This window comes from Sycon ciliatum, chromosome 1 (genome assembly GCF_964019385.1).
Source record: "Sycon ciliatum chromosome 1, ocSycCili1.1, whole genome shotgun sequence".
In the NCBI taxonomy this organism is placed as follows: Eukaryota; Metazoa; Porifera; class Calcarea; order Leucosolenida; family Sycettidae; genus Sycon; species Sycon ciliatum.
The window spans coordinates 89827681-89846077 of NC_088643.1; the positions used below are offsets into that span (position 1 = coordinate 89827681).

The window sequence follows — 18397 nt, forward strand, 5'->3', positions numbered from 1 at the left end:
AATCTTTGAAATGGACTATAGCTATACCCACTCGTCCTACGCGCAATCCCTGCACTTTACGTAAAGCCCGAACCTCAGCTTATACCAGATCTCCGTTTTTCGCTGCCTATTCTCTCTGGCTGGCCCTGCCTCTATCAGTAAAATCGTCTTGTACGCTAAAGGATTTCAAGGCCAACATGAAGCTCGTGTTCTAATAACTGCTAATTCTTCATCCAGATTTGTTTCTCTTTGCCTCCGGTATAAATGTGTAATATTTATTAATTTTTGCTTTGTTTATGTTAACTGCCATGGCTGGCTACCGGTATACCGCCCCCCCCCCCCCCCCCTCCCTCCATATTGGCCTATATTTTCTGGCCACGGGAAGGTGAAATAAATAAATATGTACAGGGCCTGGCCCACGCCTGGTATAAAGTAAAAGTAAAAGAGAAAAAAAAAGTAGTACAGTGAATACCATGAATACAGCCTTACAGCCGAAATACAGGGAGTTATGAACTCTTGCTGGTAGATATACGTAGACATAATTATGGAACATGAGTTGGCTGCATGAGAACATGAGTTGGCTGCGTGGTATCTAAAATATTATATTATCACGTGCGCACACGCCCTAGGCCAGGGCCAAGGCCCTACCGCCGAGTAGATCTACGACTCTACGAGTACGAGCGTACTGCCCTTACTGGCTTAGCCTACATAATCGTCATGTAGGCCTTCCCAGCGCATGCATGCAGCGCGCTACCACTGTTTCTAGCGGCGCGGATCGATCGTGTACCACGTACCTGTACCAGTGGCAGTGCAGTACAGACGTGCAGGGTACGAATACCACTGGTCCCCGGCCCCGTCGACCATGCATGGTCGACACGCGCGATCTAGCTACACATATGCGCAGTCTATAGATCTACAGTACTCAGTAGATCTACGTAGGTCTACGTGACGTCTCGCGTCTACGTCTTTTTTTACGTCTCAGCTTTTCATGCACGCGCCCAGGACATGGCTTCGCTACCGCGTATACCGCGAAAAGCAGGCAAGACAAAGCACGCGATTCGATCACGCTCGTTCCTGGGAAAGAGAAGAGCCTCCGCTCAGTCCGCTGCCGATTTGACTACTTCTGAGTTCTGTAGTCCAGTGTGGATGAGATCGTCGGTTTTGTGATAGAGCACATGGAGTGATTTGGTAGTATTGGTTTCTTAGCTGCTTTCAGACTCCCATAATCAGGTTGCATGTGATTTTTTAGTTGTTGAGGAATATCTCGTGGAATCAACTCAGGAAACGTTCATTGTCTTGAGAACTCAACGAGCCAATATGAATTGGCAACCATTCCTATTTGGAGGCCTGGCGTCTGTTACTGCGGAATTCGGTACGTCGAGTAGATGTTTGTATTGAAGATATGTGAATCTGGCCATTCGTGTTGCGTTAGTAGATTGATGGCCACCCCATTTTAGAATTTGTAAAAACCCATTTTTGGTACTTTCATCGTATCACGTGAACTTTCAATAATGATTGTATGCAATGTCATGTATTTGCAAGAGTGCATGTAGGACACTACCAAACCTTGACGTGATTTCTAATAGTTGGGAATGGACCTCTGTAACTGTACAGAGGTTATCGTCGTGGTGTTGGTTTCCAAGGTAGAGCGGCGCACAACATATCCTAGTTAATTTTGGGTGGTACCATGTGTGACATGAACATGCTGGTGTATGGTGTGTTTAAGGCCTTATGCACGTTGTACATATGTACGAAGTTCTGTACTAAGGCCGTATGTGTGTACAGTCATACCCGATTGGTTGTTCATTGTGTGCTGTACATGCCCATTGACCAATTTAGTCTCATATTTCATGGCAAACAATCGCTTTTCCAGCTTCCTCACTTTGGGATTGAACTAATGACAGGCTAGATCTTTGTAGGAAAAAAGTTTTCGTCTGAAATGCCTTCAGGGCCCATTTCGTAGTGGAAATAGAAGTAAACACAATGGGGTCCTGCACATTCCAAGTAAGGCCACACCAAGTTTTTTCATTGTTTCTCGTCACCGCGCGCGTACCTTTCTTGAGGATTGGACCAAAAAAAAAAATCTCGCGTCCCGGTAAACACGCATAAAAAGGCGTTGTAAAAGTACGCGCGGCGTCAAATCTGGAGTGCAGTGCTAGTGCACGAACCGAAGGACGACTTTTGCACCGTGTATGTACGCATACCGGTAGTTCAAGTACCACACCACCACACGACCTGGTCGTCTTCTTTGCTACACACAGTTCCGGTACAAGTCAAGACAGTGCATGACAGTGCACCGTTTTGGACTGACAGTGTTCCGGGCATCGGTAAACTTGCGGCATTGCGGACTACAAGCACTGCGTGGTGTATAGTCTGATTTTAGGTCATAAATTGGGCCTTCGTAGTGTAAATAGCAGTTTTTGTTTTTCAAACCCTATTTTGTTTTTTTTCCGCCCGCCCGCGTTCCTTTTGAGATTTTCAGGTGACGAGAAACAATGAAATAACTTGGTGTGGCCTAAACACAATGGGGTCCTGCACATTCAACACCCAACCGGGTCTACGAGATTCTACGGGATTTCATGCATCTGTGCGACATGCATGCCATAAGGCCTATTGATGGCAGTACAGTACAGTACATGTAGTTTAGCAGATTAGGAGTAAAAGTACACGTGGTTACTACGCATCAGGGAGTTGTACCATCGTATTGTAGATAGACTGAGTGGAACGTGAAGCGATATGGGTTTCGGTTCGCTCATTGTATTCGCCCTTGTGGCTTCCATGTGCCATGGTTAGTTCACGCTTAGGGTCTGATTGCGAAAAAATGTTCTGAATAAACCTGCATCTTTTCTGGTACTCACAGGTACGATAGTCTCATGTCGTCTCCCTAGATGCAACGGCGGATTGCTTTGCCTGTGATTTTCATGCATGATGTCGTGATGAGCCCAATACTAGTAGATGATTGAGTTGTTTTATTTCTACCAGAATGTAGCTGACACTTGCTGGTTTATTATCTCAACTTCAAGGCCAAAGAGCGAGTATGAATTACTTTCAAGTGTGACTTCAGGGTTCTAGCTTGGAAAAAAATGTCAAATACTCTTGCTCTCCTTCGGCTGAAAGTAGAATTATGGAGTTGCTATTCGAATGAACACATTGAGGCGATATAGCAGACCTAACAATAGAGCTTCCACTTCAGCACAGAGCGCTCATCTAACACGAAAGTCAGCATCGGCTAGGCTACACAAATCATAAATGTTTTGTACTGACCTTGCAGAATCGGTATGATGTGGGCCACATTGCCGAGTTTTCCGCTATCTGACTGTTCCAGAGTAAGACTATTGCCTTATTGTACCAAACCTGTGAAGAGACGCGTTTATGTGTTATTGTTTTTGGAATTTATCATTATTCAAGGAGACGTCCGCCCTGTATTTATTTGCGGATTGAGAAAAGGGAGTTATGCATAATCTTCCCGTCGTTTGGTTCGCAGGGCAAGTCCACTTCAGCCGTACACATTATGATACCAGCCCTGCATAGAAAGGTCACATACTGTGTACTGTGTACAGTCATACCAAGAGTAGATAAACAAGTGTGCGCAACTCCGGATCTCTTCTGCACAATCTGCAGATACCCCCACCCGCGGCGAAATTTTTGTTGACGTCACCTTTTTTCAGAAAAACGCGCATTTTGCCACAGAGCAGGTTGAGAGCACGTGCTGGGCACTGACCTTGTAATGTAAAGCCCGGCCAAGTGCATGAGGCAAAACTTTCCAAAAGACTCGCAGCGCTTGCGTCGTCGAAAAGATTACGTCAACAAAAAATTCTGCCGCGGGCCAACCCATCCCGGAGTTGCACACTCGTGTTTATCTACTCTTGGTCATACAAGTGTACTAGAGCTGGCTTTACCTGCCAAATATGGCACAAGGTGCCCCGCAAAAAAGGCTGCAGCCATGTTTTATGCATAGGTGCCCTTGTTGTGGCTGGTTTCTTTTCACTACACTACGCTGCAATACAATATTCAAAAAGTTCTACGGTCGCTGACCGGTAGGTACTCTAGACCACAGTAGCAATGTTATTCTCCTGAGATTTGGACGAGTCCGGGTCCAGAGCCCTTCATCGCCGCATGTTTGGCTGCTGGGTTGCTCGCATGCACCAATGTCACCAAGTATGGATGTGTGAGTACTTGGTAACAGCATTGTGTGGTAGAGCCAGGTGTTGCCAAAAGGTGTAGGGCATGGGAAGGTGGATGCAGCTCGAAAATGCCGGACGAAATCTCTATTGGCTAAATTACCCGCTGGGTTTCGGATCTACATAATTTACAACTGCAGTTGAACACTGTTTCATTCACAGTGCCAGGTTTCACCAGTGTATCTTATACCGCCATTACTCATGTAAGTACTTGCTTCTGCCGCTTTGTTGATAGTTGCTGCTCTTTTTCTTTCCTTTCGGCAGGTACGTTTCCGATAGACTTGACAAAGACGCGGTTGCAGATCCAGGGCCAGGTGGGAGATGCTGCGCAAGCGCGCTATCGAGGCATGCTGCATGCATTTCAAGTAATCTTGCGTGAGGAAAGTGCCCGTGCACTCTACAATGGGTAAGCTTATTATTATTGTTATTATTTGCATGTTCGCGTTAGAGTCGATCAATGATCCACACTTTCACTTATGCTGAAGAGAGGAAGAGGCACTCCATCAAATGGTGTCAAACAGAGGTGTCGAACAAAAATATAAACAAAGAGAAGCGTATCTGCTTGGTAAGGTAGTACTGTAAAAGCCATTATTCTAACGAGGCGCATATATAACGATTTCCCAAAATTGACTAGTTTACGTGTAGCAAAGGTAACGATTCTCACTCATTCTCAACGCTCAATAGGACAGTATATGTATCGATTTCTGTATAACGATTTCTATTTTAACGACATATTTCTCCTCGTTAACTCGTTAGAGTTAGCACTTCGTTATATATATGGCTTTTACAGTACATTCAATTGCTAGTGCATGTATTGTATGGGGAGACTTTGTCTCTAGTTTGTTTTGTTGTGCAGCCAATCTGTTGTACAGTGCTGCTCTATGAAATCCAATGGCGCGAGTCAAGTTTTTCGTCTTGCACCAGTGCACAGGTCTGGGGCTACACAGCACCCGGCGTGACATACACTCGCATGATCGGGGTTCCTGGACCAGCACTGTACTTTTGACGAATGTGTATGGGTAGCTGTTAGGGCTGGAGCAGTCGCCATTGTTCTCAGCCAATAAACATATTCTTATTCTGATGCTGTCAATAATTGGGCATGCTTCCAAGTCTACAAGATAGTGGTAGGGTGTGTGTGCGTAGTGTCTGTTGCCACACTTGACTATACTGCATGTCTATAGTGATTCTAGTCTGCGTATGAATTTCTACCTGTGCTGATCCTAATGAGGGTATATGCTGTTGGTTGCTGGCAATCCTGGTCACGTGCATGGCAGCTAATGATTAATAATTATTATAGAATTCTGTCGAAATATCCAGTGTGGCATAAGCATGCTGATCCGGTATTGTCGTGGGGGGCCGCTGTGTTAGCCCTAAATCTCCCCGCTACACCCTTCTTATCCATAAAGATGTAGTTACTGTGTGTCATGTTTGCACTGTTCACTAACGTAAATGTTTTGATTACTTTAAAAGTCACCTTGGTAATGCTACTGTGTTCTTGTCTGTGCTGATTGTCAGTGTAGTGCTTGCATCTCACTGCCTTCTGTGTTCTGTACATGTACTTGAGTGCAGAATTGCACCAGCACTGCTGCGCCAGGCATCGTACGGTACAATCAAGATTGGCATCTACCATAGCTTAAAATCCAGAATATCACCAGGTATGTAAGTGTGCGTACACAGCTGCTTGCATGTGCGTATGTGTATGTGACCCAGCAAGTGTAGGGTGTCATTTAGATACAACTGGCTCCCTTGGTGCTACATGTTCCATGTGTATCAACGCGTACCAAGAGTACATAACCCCCCAGAGTGTGCAACGCCGATCCAGCTCTGTGTAGGGTCTTGGTCGAGCGGAATCGGATCTTCTGATGTCATGCGTACACTTCACACCAGCGCAAGGCCGGTCTCGAGGCAGGGCACCATTGTTTTTTGATCCAAGAGTACCCGCGACTCCCCGGGTTCCCCTCAGATGTGTACGGTATTATGACGCAAAGATCCGATTCCGCTCGACCAAGACCCTATGCAGAGCTGGATCAGGCGTTGCACACTCTGGGGGGTTATGTACTCTTGCGCGTACATATATGCAGTGGTCAGAGGGGTAATGGGCACTCTATTACTTAGTGCATATCTTCAAATCATGTAAGCAACCATGTTTGCTTCCTTACTGCCCCGGTGCTTTATGTTACCTCTTTGCCATACAATGTATTTGATCGATTGTTCAATAATATGTGGTGGGTCGTCGCCGCGTTTGCTTTTCACCTTTTTGTTTCCTTCTTTGTCCCCCCCCCCCTCTATACCAGGTAACTACGACAGTGTAGTGCAGCTTGTTGTGTTGTCTATTGATCATCTTGCAACATGAACATCTCTGAATATCAGCAAAGAAAGACTTGATTGTACCTTTCAGGCGTTGCTGTATTTCTCATCTATACAATCATGTGTGATGTAATGTACATGTGTGTGTGTTGGTTGCTTTGCTTTCTTTGTGTGTGCAGGTGGCGAAAGTCTCTTTGGTAATGTTCTTGCCGGTATGGTTGCAGGAACATGTGCTTCATGTATAGCCAACCCAACTGATGTCCTCAAGGTAATGCATACGATTGGAGTTTGGAGTTGGGGGGGGGGGGGGGGGGGGGGGGGCTTCAAAACTGACATTTCCCGAGCAGCAGATAATTTTGCTCTTGTCAACCTTTTATTGGGAACGATGCGACACAGAGCATGTAGAGTGAAATGTTGTTATACATTGCTCGTTCTGCTTGCTTGTGGTGTGTGTGTGTGTGCGCACGCGCTTGTTTGTGTTTGTGTGAGCTGTTGAATGGTGTAATCCCAGCACAAATTGCTATGTCTAACATAGCTGTTTGCTATCATCGCTTCCGCGATGGGCACCTAGGTCTAAGGGTGTCTGTACATTAAAATGTGTTGTAGGTGAGGATGCAGGCACAGCGTGGTGGCTGTGTAAACTCTAAGTCACTGATGGCGTCATTTGGAGAGATCTACCATCAAGAAGGCCTTCGCGGTCTTTGGAGAGTAAGCATGCTCTCATGTCATTTTGCAGTGTGTCTGTGTGTTTGTGTGACTGTAATAGCTTGGATATACTGTGTCACCAATATCTGTTGTTAAAGGGGTTGTCCAAAAATTTTCCTTTTCAACCATATTAGATGTGTGATCATTTTCTTCTCTCTTCAGCATGTTTTATTGCAACTCAGAATTTCACTTTTGCGCGATAATCAGGCAAAAGTTACGTACATGTGCATGCAGCAACACGAGAAAAGCGAAGCCGTCATGCTTCAACTTTTACTACTCCCTGCAAGCATGTAAAACACAAGTCATTATTTCAATAGGTTTTAGTACTTTTAGATCCCAGAATCACGCAGCAATCCAATCAATTCACTATGTCATTGTTTCACAACCTGTCGTTTTCGAAAGCAAAACGCAAAAAACCCTCTTTTAGCCACTATCTGGATTTTATTCACTTTACATGCCTTGTGCTGGTAAAGAGGACTTTGTAATGCCATGCATATTGTCATACTGTAAAAACTGCATGGACATCAACTGTGTGGGGAGACATTTATTTATCATCTTTCTCGTCGTATGCACTTGAGAATGCTTTGCTGTGTGCTTGTGTGCAATTTTATTTTACTGTGTCGTCATACTCTGTGTGATTGTATGCACATGTATAAGTATGTGTGTGTCTGTGACTGTATGTTACAGGGTGTTGGCCCCACTGCACAGCGGGCCGCTGTCGTAGCCGGTGTTGAGTTAGCAATGTATGACTGGGTGAAAGTACAGGCCATCAGAAGACAGTACATGGCAGATGATATTCCCCTGCACTTTACGTAAGTAGCACACCTGCCATCTTGGTTTCACAATGTGTAGTGGGTGCGGTGTCCACCATGGTTCCTTTTTTATGGACAGACCATATTTTATAAGGCCCACGCACTGATGCTTGTACAAGTGATACTTTGAACGTTTTACATATAGTACAATGTAGCACTGTTGGTACTCATGCTGATGCTTGCATTAACCTGAACAAGAGGTTCGTATGGATTTCTAGCATACTGTCTACCCATGATTTGCGTGCTAGCTCTCCGAAACGTTTGGAAGTATTTCCGAAGGCGCTGCCACTATTTTATCCTACAGTGTGTATTGTGTGTCGATATCGTTTTGTCAATATTGTCCCTGGTACAGGTCAAGCTTCATTGCCGGCTTTGCTGGTGCAATAGCATCCAATCCTATCGATGTGGTAAAGACACGCATGATGAATCAGAAGGTGGTGCCCGGTAATGATCAGCTGTACAAGAGTTCACTCGACTGTGCTGTTCGGGTAAGTTGTGTGCCCCCCCCCTCTCTCTCTCTCTCTCTCCCTCCCTCACGTTCTTTTGGACGGACTTCGAGTGGAGGACCACTTGTCGCTTTTGTCTGAACTACTAACTCCAGTTAAAATGCAAACAATGACTGCTGCTCTGTGTACTCATGTGGGCTTTGCTGGTACCTATATCTTCCATTTGTGCTGCCCATGTTTTTGTTCCAGACTGCGCGGAATGAAGGAGTCATGGCATTGTACAAAGGATTTGTTCCGTTGTACCTGCGCCTTGGTCCATGGAATATCATTGTATCCTCCTCATACTCAGTGACATGTAGCTGCTGCTACTGTACTTTGGCAGCAGCAGCAGCAGACACTATTCGTACTGATATGTTTCAAAGTAACTGCCACATGCAGGATCTGCACAGTGTGCATACTGCATTGGTTGTACAGTAGTGGCAATTGAAACCTCACCTCATGGATTGGTTTATTCATGAAGCTAGATCTCTATTGCTGCCACTGGTGTACGCGTACATCAGGTGTAGCGGGTGTAGCGGGAGGGCAGGGTTCTGTTTCTGGATATTTGAGCTTGTGATTATGCAGGATTGGACGACTATGATGCTTTTTGAACAAAAAGAAACATTCAACACATGTTTCAGTAGTCATCGCTTTGAGTTTGCGACTGGCCAAATAGGAATGCATGGAGACCAATGTGACTTACCACTACGGCACTAGGTGGTTAGGAGGAAGTGGTATTGAATATGTCCAGAGTGGAGAGTATGCTGTAGCCTGTAGGAGGTTGACACCGGGAGGCTGAACCAGTTGAATGTAATCATGGACAGCACGGTATGGCTAGTTTTGTAACTGTTGAATTTTCCTTGACCATAATGTATCCAACCAGTTCTTCATCACGTACGAGCAGCTCAAGAAAGCCCATGCTTCTCTCGGCGAGTGATTTACAGCTACTCGCCATGAATCTCTTGTACATATGGAACAAAGGTGTTCAGAACTTCTGACTGAGTATCTCAGTCTCACATGCTTCGCACGCACACGCAGACCGCTAGTTTTATTTATGATTCCAATTTCCGGACCTTCTCGTTGATGAGTAAGCTCTCCTCTAATAGTGCCATTGCAGAGTGAAGCGGTTTCTCTGCTCATTCTGCTATTCATAGAACAGGTATAGGTGCCTATAACAGGTCTACACACGGGTTTCTTATTGAACTCTCTCTGTTTCGGCCACAATCATACCCCCCCCCCCCCCCCCCTCATGTTGAACAAACTGCTGTATTTGAAGTTAAATACTCGCGCGGCTGGGTGTGCCCTGCAGCGCGCACTGTCTGAGAACAATCACCGGCAGTCACATCCGCTGCAGCAACAATCACCGCTCACGTATGTGTGCGCACCGCTCTCATTACTACGCCTTTGTATCGCCTGGTTTGTGATCTCACCTTGTGCTGGCACAGTGCTTTTTTTTGTCATGCTTAGTCGTTTCTGGTCTTCGGTTGCTCTATGCCCGGAGAAGAAAATGTGATGTATTCTCTCTGCGTAGTCTCTCCTCTGTTGCTTGAAGGTACTCGTCCTAGCTGTGTATTCTGTTCTCTGTCGGGATAGTGTACACGCTGGTGCTGACAATAGTTGGTATTGCCACACCGGCACCTCATTTCTGTTTGGGGGTCATCAGGTATAGTTATGCTTGCCTACTGTTTCCACCAGGTACCAACTGTGTCTTCAATGTCTCTGGTAGTTAAGTTGCGGCAGGATTGTGCCACACAGTGACACACCTCTTCTCCAGTGTAGTCACTGTTATGTTATTTGTAGTCTTGTATGCCACTAGTTGGCTTTAGTTTTGGAACTGAGTCCAATGTCCAGTCTTGACTGTGTACATGTATGCTGGTATAAACGGTACTTTGCCTTCAGCTTGGTCTTCCTGTGTGTGTGTGTGCGTGTGTGTGTATGTGGTGGCGGTCAATTCTTCAGTCTCGCAAGCTATTGCATGGTGCAATCCCAGCACAAGTTGCTGTGGCTCCTGCTGTAGCATCTCTATCGCTGCCTCCGGCGATGGGCGTAAAAAAAAGGGTTAAAAGGTGTGCGTTTGGCGTGTGTATACTGATGTGTGTGTCCATGTTGTGAAGTAAGTTGCTACCACACTGCATTTGTTGCTTTGCTGTATGTGTTCTTCCGGCTCATCGCATGAGCTATGTGTAGGTAGTACTCGCTGAGATCAGACCTCTTCTGTGTTTAAAGTTTATGCAGAGCAATGAGATAGTCCCTGATGACGTTGGCGAAATCGGACCGTGCAAAGCAGCATGCATAGACTGCCCATAGAGCTGAAGCGGTGAATACTGGAGAAGAGATTTTCGTTTTCAAAATGCTTTTGTTCTATTTATAGGAAGAATGAGTCCTCAATTCTCTACTTAGTATCAGGGAAACAAAAATATCCACCTTAAAATCAGTGTATATATTAAGTATAAGCTGATGAAATCAAGATAAAAGAAATTTACCTAAAATTTACCTAGCAGCAAATACCCGTTAATCTTGTAAATGTATACTTGAAAGTACATTATAAAAATAATACTTCAAATTGTATGAAAAGTTCACAAACGCAGCAAGCCAGAAGCTTGTAGGTACTCAAGTTTTTGATATAATTGTGCTCAGCGCTAGCAACACACACACCATTATGTATGCACATTGTGTAGTTGGACTATTGATAGCTTGAGAGCTTTCTACTGCAGTTCCACTGATGCTGGTGTTGAAATCTCCGCGGCTATCACTCACTCAGTGTGGTGGCGGTGGTGGTGGGGACTGTATGTGCGACCGGTTGTACTTGAAAAAGTTGACCTCAGGAACGTGAGTCAGCTGCAAGCATACACACGGCATTCGATAGCACGTGCATTTACACACCTGATTAAATTGGCCACTGGATTGACCATACGGTAAGGGGTACATGCGCCCTCTCTAAAACCTGTAATGCTAGCTTAGTGGAGTGCCCAATTCAACACACTGTGTCATGGTGTGTGTGTGTGTGTGTGTGTGAATTGTTGGCTTACATGGTCCCATTTCCGGTGCTGTTCGGTCTGCTTGCCGGCACGCTTGCTTCTAACCCAGTCACTGGCTTGGTGTGTGAGCGAGTTCTCCAACCGGCGGTGCTGAACATCAGAAACATCAGTCTTTCAGTGATACTGCTTTGCAGTGCATTGGCCGCGGCTCCATGCACAGCTCAGTATGACATGCCACAATGGAGTCATTGCATACAACCTTGTAGTGTAGACACGTACTAGTAAGTGACTAGCTAGTAGCTACTACTAAATGTACATGTCTCTCTGTGTAAACTGTGAACACACTCCTCCAATGTACACGTACGTCTCTAAGTACACAGGATGATGCATGAGGTTTGCACATGCAGTTCAATCCTTATCCACACTGCAGTGACACCAACCTCGCAACTCACCTCACGATCAGCTTTCTCTAGGCGCTTCTGCAGCTCAGTCCTATCTGCCATGCAAGTTGATACGTACATCTGCAACAGCATGCATGGGATCCACGCACGCGCACACACACACACACACGCACGCATGCGCACACACACACACACACACATACACGTGCACAGACACCGACATGCATACGCACACACACACACACACACACACACACACACACACACACACACACACACACACACCGGCACGCACACACAAACACACACCTCAGACATGCCCATCGCAGAAGCTATGATAGCGAACAGCTATGTTAGACATGGCAAATTGTGCTGGGATTGCACCATTCAACAGCTTGCAAGGCTGATGAATTGATCGCCACTACAGTCCATTTCAAAAGTATAGACGCGTACCTAGGCAAAAGCCGTTATGCCAGCATCTATATCACATAAAATCTGTGATCACTTTGCGCATAATTTTTTTCCAAATTGGGCGTCTGTTATCCAATCGTTTAGAAACTATATGAGAGTAATTGTGGAGCGGACCTGCGCAATATTCCGAAAACTATTCTCAAAAAGTTCCAGCCAAATTTGAAATAAAAACACTGCGCGTCTATAGTTTTGAAATGGACTGTAATTTTAGCCTGGTATTCACCACACAGCTGATTGAAGTGGCTTTTTCCGGCCAGTGAATGTTTATTTTCATTTTTTCATCTTTTTTTCCTTTTTTTTACACACACACGCCACACCACATACTCCAGCATACACTGGCTGTTGGTAACCACCCAGGCCAGGAGGATGAAAGAAGAGCTAAGAGAATGAGAAAGAGAAGAAAGACGTGTGCGACGTCGAGAATTGAACCCGCACCCTGTCTCGATTGGAAGTCGACTGCACATACCACTGCACCATATGGGACACACAAACACAAACACACACACACACACACACACAAGCAGGCAGGCATCGTATACGGTCAACAGTGCATGTAGCTGTTGTTGCAGCTACCACCAAAACGTTGCACAGTTGGTGGTTAGTACTGAAGGGGCCCTTGACGCCCTGTTCGTTGTACAAGACAGTGCTGGTGCACACGTGTGTCGCACAAACTGTTCCATTTTCAGGCTAGCTACGAAGTGAGGGGAAGAATTTTTGAAACGTTTTAGCACACGATTTAAGTCATGCAACAACATGCATTTGGAACTAGTGCACGGCGTACAATGCTCGTGTAGCCAGTACATGCGCACTTGAACACAGTTGTATTGCATACATGTTGCACCTACCCTCATATGCTTTGCATCAGCATTTGCTAGCTTGGTCTGTTGCAGCATAGTAGTATTCTCCCCTTGCAATCGCTTCACATCTGCCTTCAGTTTGGCCACTTCCAGGAGAAGACTCTGCATTATAAGTCAGCAATTATGCATGGTTAGCTACAAGCATCACAGACAGACACTCAATATGGCTTGCATCAGGTTTTGGTACATAGTCCCCCCCCCCCCCCCCCCCACATGCACTTGTACTTACTCACTGCCATACATTGGTTATGTGGGTTTCCCCGCCGGGAGAGGGGAGAGAGGAGAGAGATTCAAGAAGGACACACACAATCCTCCATACACATACCCCTCGTCACTCGTGGTACACATCATCTGAGTCAAACGCCGTATGGCTGTCGGGGTGGCAAGAAGCTGCTTCCTATTGGATAAGGACCCCAGCAGCATTCTGTATGTATGCCAACATGCATACCCTGAAGTGTGTTCAACAGGTGGAAGGGAATTTCTTGCAAGAGAATTTCTACAAGCAGATTGATGTTTGAATTGAACTCACCTCATTTCTGCGTACAACATCCTCAACGCGAATGTGACTTGTTCCACTGGTTTGCGTTTGCTTGCCCAGGGCATCACTCAATGTCTGAATGTAAGCTTGCTGTGCACTGGCTAATGCCACACCCTGGTCTTCTGTCAAGCCAGATGTTCTTTGGTGACCGGATTTCTGCAACTCGTCCTCGAGGGCGCGCTGCAGATAATGTCATGTGCATGGAATTAGTATACTGTGAGACATGTTATTATAACGAGTCGCAAATTTAACGATTGTCCAAAATTCATAGGTCAACGAGACGATAATTATGTTAACGATCTTGCAGTATTCCGGCATATCCACACACAACATATATGAAGCAGTATGGCCTCAACGAATCTTATTATAACGAAGACATGTCATCCGTTAAAACGTTAGATTTACGTCCTCGTTATAATTATATACATGTCTTACAGTACACTTATACAGTCATGTAGATCTTGCCGACAAACACTGATACTCTGAAAAGTCAAGCAAATTTGAATTAATGTCTCTCTCACAATCGGTGATGTTCGAGACTACACGGTATCAATATGCAAGGTGGACGAGCTTAGTATTGCTGCAAGCTAGTTCCATCACCCCTAAGATGTGTATGTCAAGGCGAAACTGTATTGCCCACTGTGCCTCATGTTTGTGTGTGTATGGTGCAATCATGTATGGGGCAACTTAGTGCTCGAGTCCAGCATACGGCTACATTGCAGGCTGTCGTCACTGGAGCTGCTCAGTGGTGATGCTCTGCTTGTGGCGACTACTGTTCAGTGGCCCTGTGATTGCTCAGTGGTACTGTGACTGTTCAGTGGTACTGTGACTACTCAGTGGTGATGTGACTGTTCAGTGGTGATGTGACTGCTCAGTGGTACTGTGACTACTCAGTGGTGATGTGACTGTTCAGTGGTGATGTGACTGTTCAGTGGTGATGTGACTGTTCAGTGGTGATGTGACTGTTCAGTGGTGATGTGACTGCTCAGTGGTGATGTGACTGCTCAGTGGTGATGTGACTGTTCAGTGGTGATGTGACTGTTCAGTGGTGATGTGACTGTTCAGTGGTGATGTGACTGTTCAGTGGTGATGTGACTGCTCAGTGGTGATGTGACTGTTCAGTGGTGATGTGAATGCTTAGTGGTGATGTGACTGCTCAGTGGTCATGTGACTGCTGGACACTCACCTGCAGGCCATGCTGCTTGCGACGCTCGGCAGCGAGCAGCTCCTGAAATCGACGTGCACTCTCCTGCGTTTTCGCCAGCTCCATTGCCATATCGGTCAAGCGCCTGTTAGCTGCAGACAATAACAGCGCATAGTCAGTATTAGTCGTCACACATCTCCGGGGGTGCTGTAGGTAATAGCCTGAGATTCTAGCTCCCAGAGAAAACTACTGCTACATAGAACAATGTTTGTAGCATATTATCTGGAACACGGTACATATCGGTAAGCCAAGTTCTCCATGGGGAATCAAGCCAAGCGCACCCAGGCAGCTTTCAACCAAGATGCCTCGTTTTGGCTTTTTAAAACAATTTTAGCGTAAAATCTCCGCAAGGCGCTGCTGCTTATCATGATTCCGGGGAAGACTAGTACAATCATGTACATGTATACAACTGTGCTGCTGGTCAATCGGTCAAGACAATGTCGAAGCATGTGGTCACACTTGGTGGCATCCATTATGCATTGGTAAACACTAGTGCCTACCTTCAGTCGTTCGTTTCTCAAATTGTTTGGTTGCCTTCAGCACCTCCTGCCTTGACCGGGTGGCTTCACTCTTCAGCTTTTGATTGGTCTGGTCCAGAATGCTCAGCTGCTCCTCTTTCTGTCGCTGTGCAAGCTCCATGCGTAAACGATCATTCTCCGCGTTCACATTGCGAACCATCAATGCACGCAGCTGTTGCCTCAGCTGTTCGGCTTCAGCGACAAGAGCTGCTTCGGATACTGATTGCAAGGCCATGGTGTTGGCAGGCGCTGCGCTGGATTCTCGCTCCATGTCAGACCCATGTGCTGTGAGTGCCACAAGAGATCGTTGCGCCACAAGATCCGATGTCTGACCTGCCAAGCGCTCCGACAGCGCTGCTAGCTTCTCCTGCTGCTGCTCAACATGACGTTTGGATTCCTCCAGCCTGCCTTTCCATTTACGGTGGGTCTCCTCCACCTGCCGTTGCTCCACCTCCAGCTTCCTTCTCTCCATATTCAACTCGCGACGCTCAGCTTGCAGCTCTTGATGGAGCAGGTCATAGCGCTGTTTCGAGTGCTGTGTATCCAAGAATTGGCTCTTCAGCATATTCTTCACTTCAGCCAAGTCTCGTCGCACGGCAGCGTTGGGTCCATGGGCTGCGTTCAGTCTTGCACGCAAGCCTTTCAACATGGACGCTGCTGTCCCAGCACCAGTACCATGAGTACTGCTCTCAGCAGTGTCCTTCGTATCTCCGGAAGCATGACCCTCCAGAGTTTCCAGCACCTCGAGCAGGCCAGCATTGCGCGTAGCTGCCTTCGACAAATCCGTTTCCAAGGTCTCCAGCGCGGACAGCGTTTCTTCAGGACTTCGCTTTTTCGCCATAGCGACGTTTCTCCGAGAAGTACCTGCTGTGAAGACCGTTCAGTAACTCTTCCCCCTACAGTCCTAGCGCCACTGTGATCTGCATGCATGCGATGATAAACTGACGTGTGGAGAAATGTCCCGTAGATGGGCTACAGCTAGCATGCATGTCGGGCTGGCCAGATCTCTTCAGAAGCCTCGGGTCTCCGGGGAAAACTTCAAAATAACCCTGCACAACAATAGTCAATACTGATACTCAGTAGTCCATTTTGGAGAAGAACACCTTATGAAGTTATGGCTCATCTTGCTGCGCTGCCCATATGATACAGTACGTCTGTCCGTTATCGCGGCACATACATTCTTCCGTACAATCGATCATGTACGATCATTGCGTAGTTATGGTCACGTTTGCACTTGTCACAATCTTGCATGATTGCCAAGGGTGATCATGGACGTGATGACTGTGTCTGTTGCCAAGGCACAGACTCCGAGCCCCTGACTAGCACATAATAATGTATTGTGCACAAAGTCGACACTCAACGCTTGGCAAAACCGAACGAGCTGACTTGTTGAAGAACCGGCGGCGATTTTCCATTCATCCGGCCGGGCGAAGGCCGGGAGGGGGCACAGCTACTGAGCTCATGAGGCCATGAGGTAGTTGCCGCTGAGCTGAGTCGAAAAAGCTGTTACTGTATCAGGTTATGTCTGGTGCACCGGTGAGGTACGGATCGCTGAATGACTGGTAGATCTACTAGTCGAAGCGTGCAGAACTGCTAGTGGCGTAGTAGTGCAGTGGTGGGCAAAGCCACAGTGTTTCTGCTGATCACGTTTCAGCCGGAGGCGGACTATGGCTATGCAGCCTATGGCAAGATGATGCTCGTCTGGTCCTAGCCGGGATCCTGCATCAGGCTCAAGCTCTTTCGCCTCCGATGACCTGGTGACGGATGTGAGACGGCCTCCAAAACTCTTGGAGTCATGCCTTGGCGGTCTTTCACTTGGCAGAGGAATCGGTGAGCCTGGCCCTGGGCATGTCGGAGGATGAACATTATTTTCATTTCATCCTCCGACACGGAGACCCCAGGTTCACTGTATATACATGTACTATCATTCGAAATAGCCTGCAATCTTCGCGGCATCTTCGAAATAGCTTGCAATCTCCAAAAATTAAAAAATATATTGGAGGTTACAGGCTATTTTGAAGATGCCCCAAGTCCGCGTCTCACAACGAGGGCTCGTACTGCGATCGGGATCATCCAAGTACCGAGTTCCTCTCCGAAGAACGGCAACTTCGAGGTACGTAATCGTTACGAGGGACCGGCTTAGGTGCTGAAGTTCTGCTTTTACAGTTTCCTATCAATGGTTGAATCCAGATGTGTCAACTGTTTGTTTGATGCCCGGATCATGCCCTAGTATAGCATGGGAGCTAGTAAGCAGCAAAGACTCTTGGAAGTGCAGCACGACATCCCCATACGAAGTGTTGCTTCAAGCTATGGAATAGTGCAGGTGGTGTGGCTTGCGAGTCGTTTTCAGCAGGACTGAACAAAGCTGTCCAGTCACTACCAAACGTATTACTATTAGTGAAGGAACTGGGGTGCAGTTTTGATGCCTACTTGTATGCCGAAAAGGTTGGTGTTCAAGGTGTCTACGCTATTAGCTACCGGTTGAGCAAGGGTGCAGTGGATTTGGGTCTTCTGCAAACATGCCAGGGCCCTGCGTCTACAGGCACTTCCGTCTTGACAATGCTCAGCAATAGCCCAGTACTGGAACCGTAGTGGCTGCCTTCATGTCGCCGGTGCTGGAGCATGATGGCCTGGCAGCAGCATGGTGCATGACCAGGAGTGCCGGTGTGGTGCAAGCCGGAGACACGTTTCACCGTTGCATTGGTGCAGCGACTTTATCGGCGCGTACGAATCGATTGCCGTGTGCCATTGTTCTGGAGGTTTCTCATTGCTCTATCATGCGGCAAAGAAGACGCTCACTAACGTTATCATGGATGAGTTATGGTATGCGGAGTGTGCCAACCCCGTCTTAGAGACCACGGTAGCGAATTCAACAAAGCCACCATAATATTATTATTTCATCATGCTGCACCGGCATTCGACTGGTGTTGACACGGAATTGACTGCTTGGGAGACAGTGGA

General features: G+C 46.7%; 2 protein-coding genes across 2 annotated transcripts; one reads left to right on the forward strand and one right to left on the reverse strand.

Moving 5' to 3' along the window:
* The first annotated feature begins 1020 nt into the window (after positions 1-1020).
* LOC135806330 (kidney mitochondrial carrier protein 1-like) lies at positions 1021-10367 on the forward strand. Its single transcript, XM_065320501.1, has 9 exons — positions 1021-1351; positions 4425-4566; positions 5730-5815; positions 6647-6735; positions 7074-7175; positions 7860-7984; positions 8337-8472; positions 8680-8760; positions 9353-10367. The coding sequence occupies exons 1-9, from the start codon at positions 1297-1299 to the stop codon at positions 9404-9406; spliced, it is 870 nt and encodes a 289-aa protein (XP_065176573.1). The 5' UTR covers positions 1021-1296; the 3' UTR covers positions 9407-10367.
* A 424-nt stretch (positions 10368-10791) lies between these two features.
* On the reverse strand, positions 10792-16531 carry LOC135806331 (serologically defined colon cancer antigen 8-like). Its single transcript, XM_065320502.1, has 7 exons — positions 15419-16531; positions 14901-15010; positions 13706-13894; positions 13165-13278; positions 11900-11968; positions 11499-11597; positions 10792-11307 (listed from the first exon to the last, which is right to left on the reverse strand). The coding sequence occupies exons 1-7, from the start codon at positions 16275-16277 to the stop codon at positions 11227-11229; spliced, it is 1521 nt and encodes a 506-aa protein (XP_065176574.1). The 5' UTR covers positions 16278-16531; the 3' UTR covers positions 10792-11226.
* Between the last annotated feature and the right edge of the window lie 1866 nt (positions 16532-18397).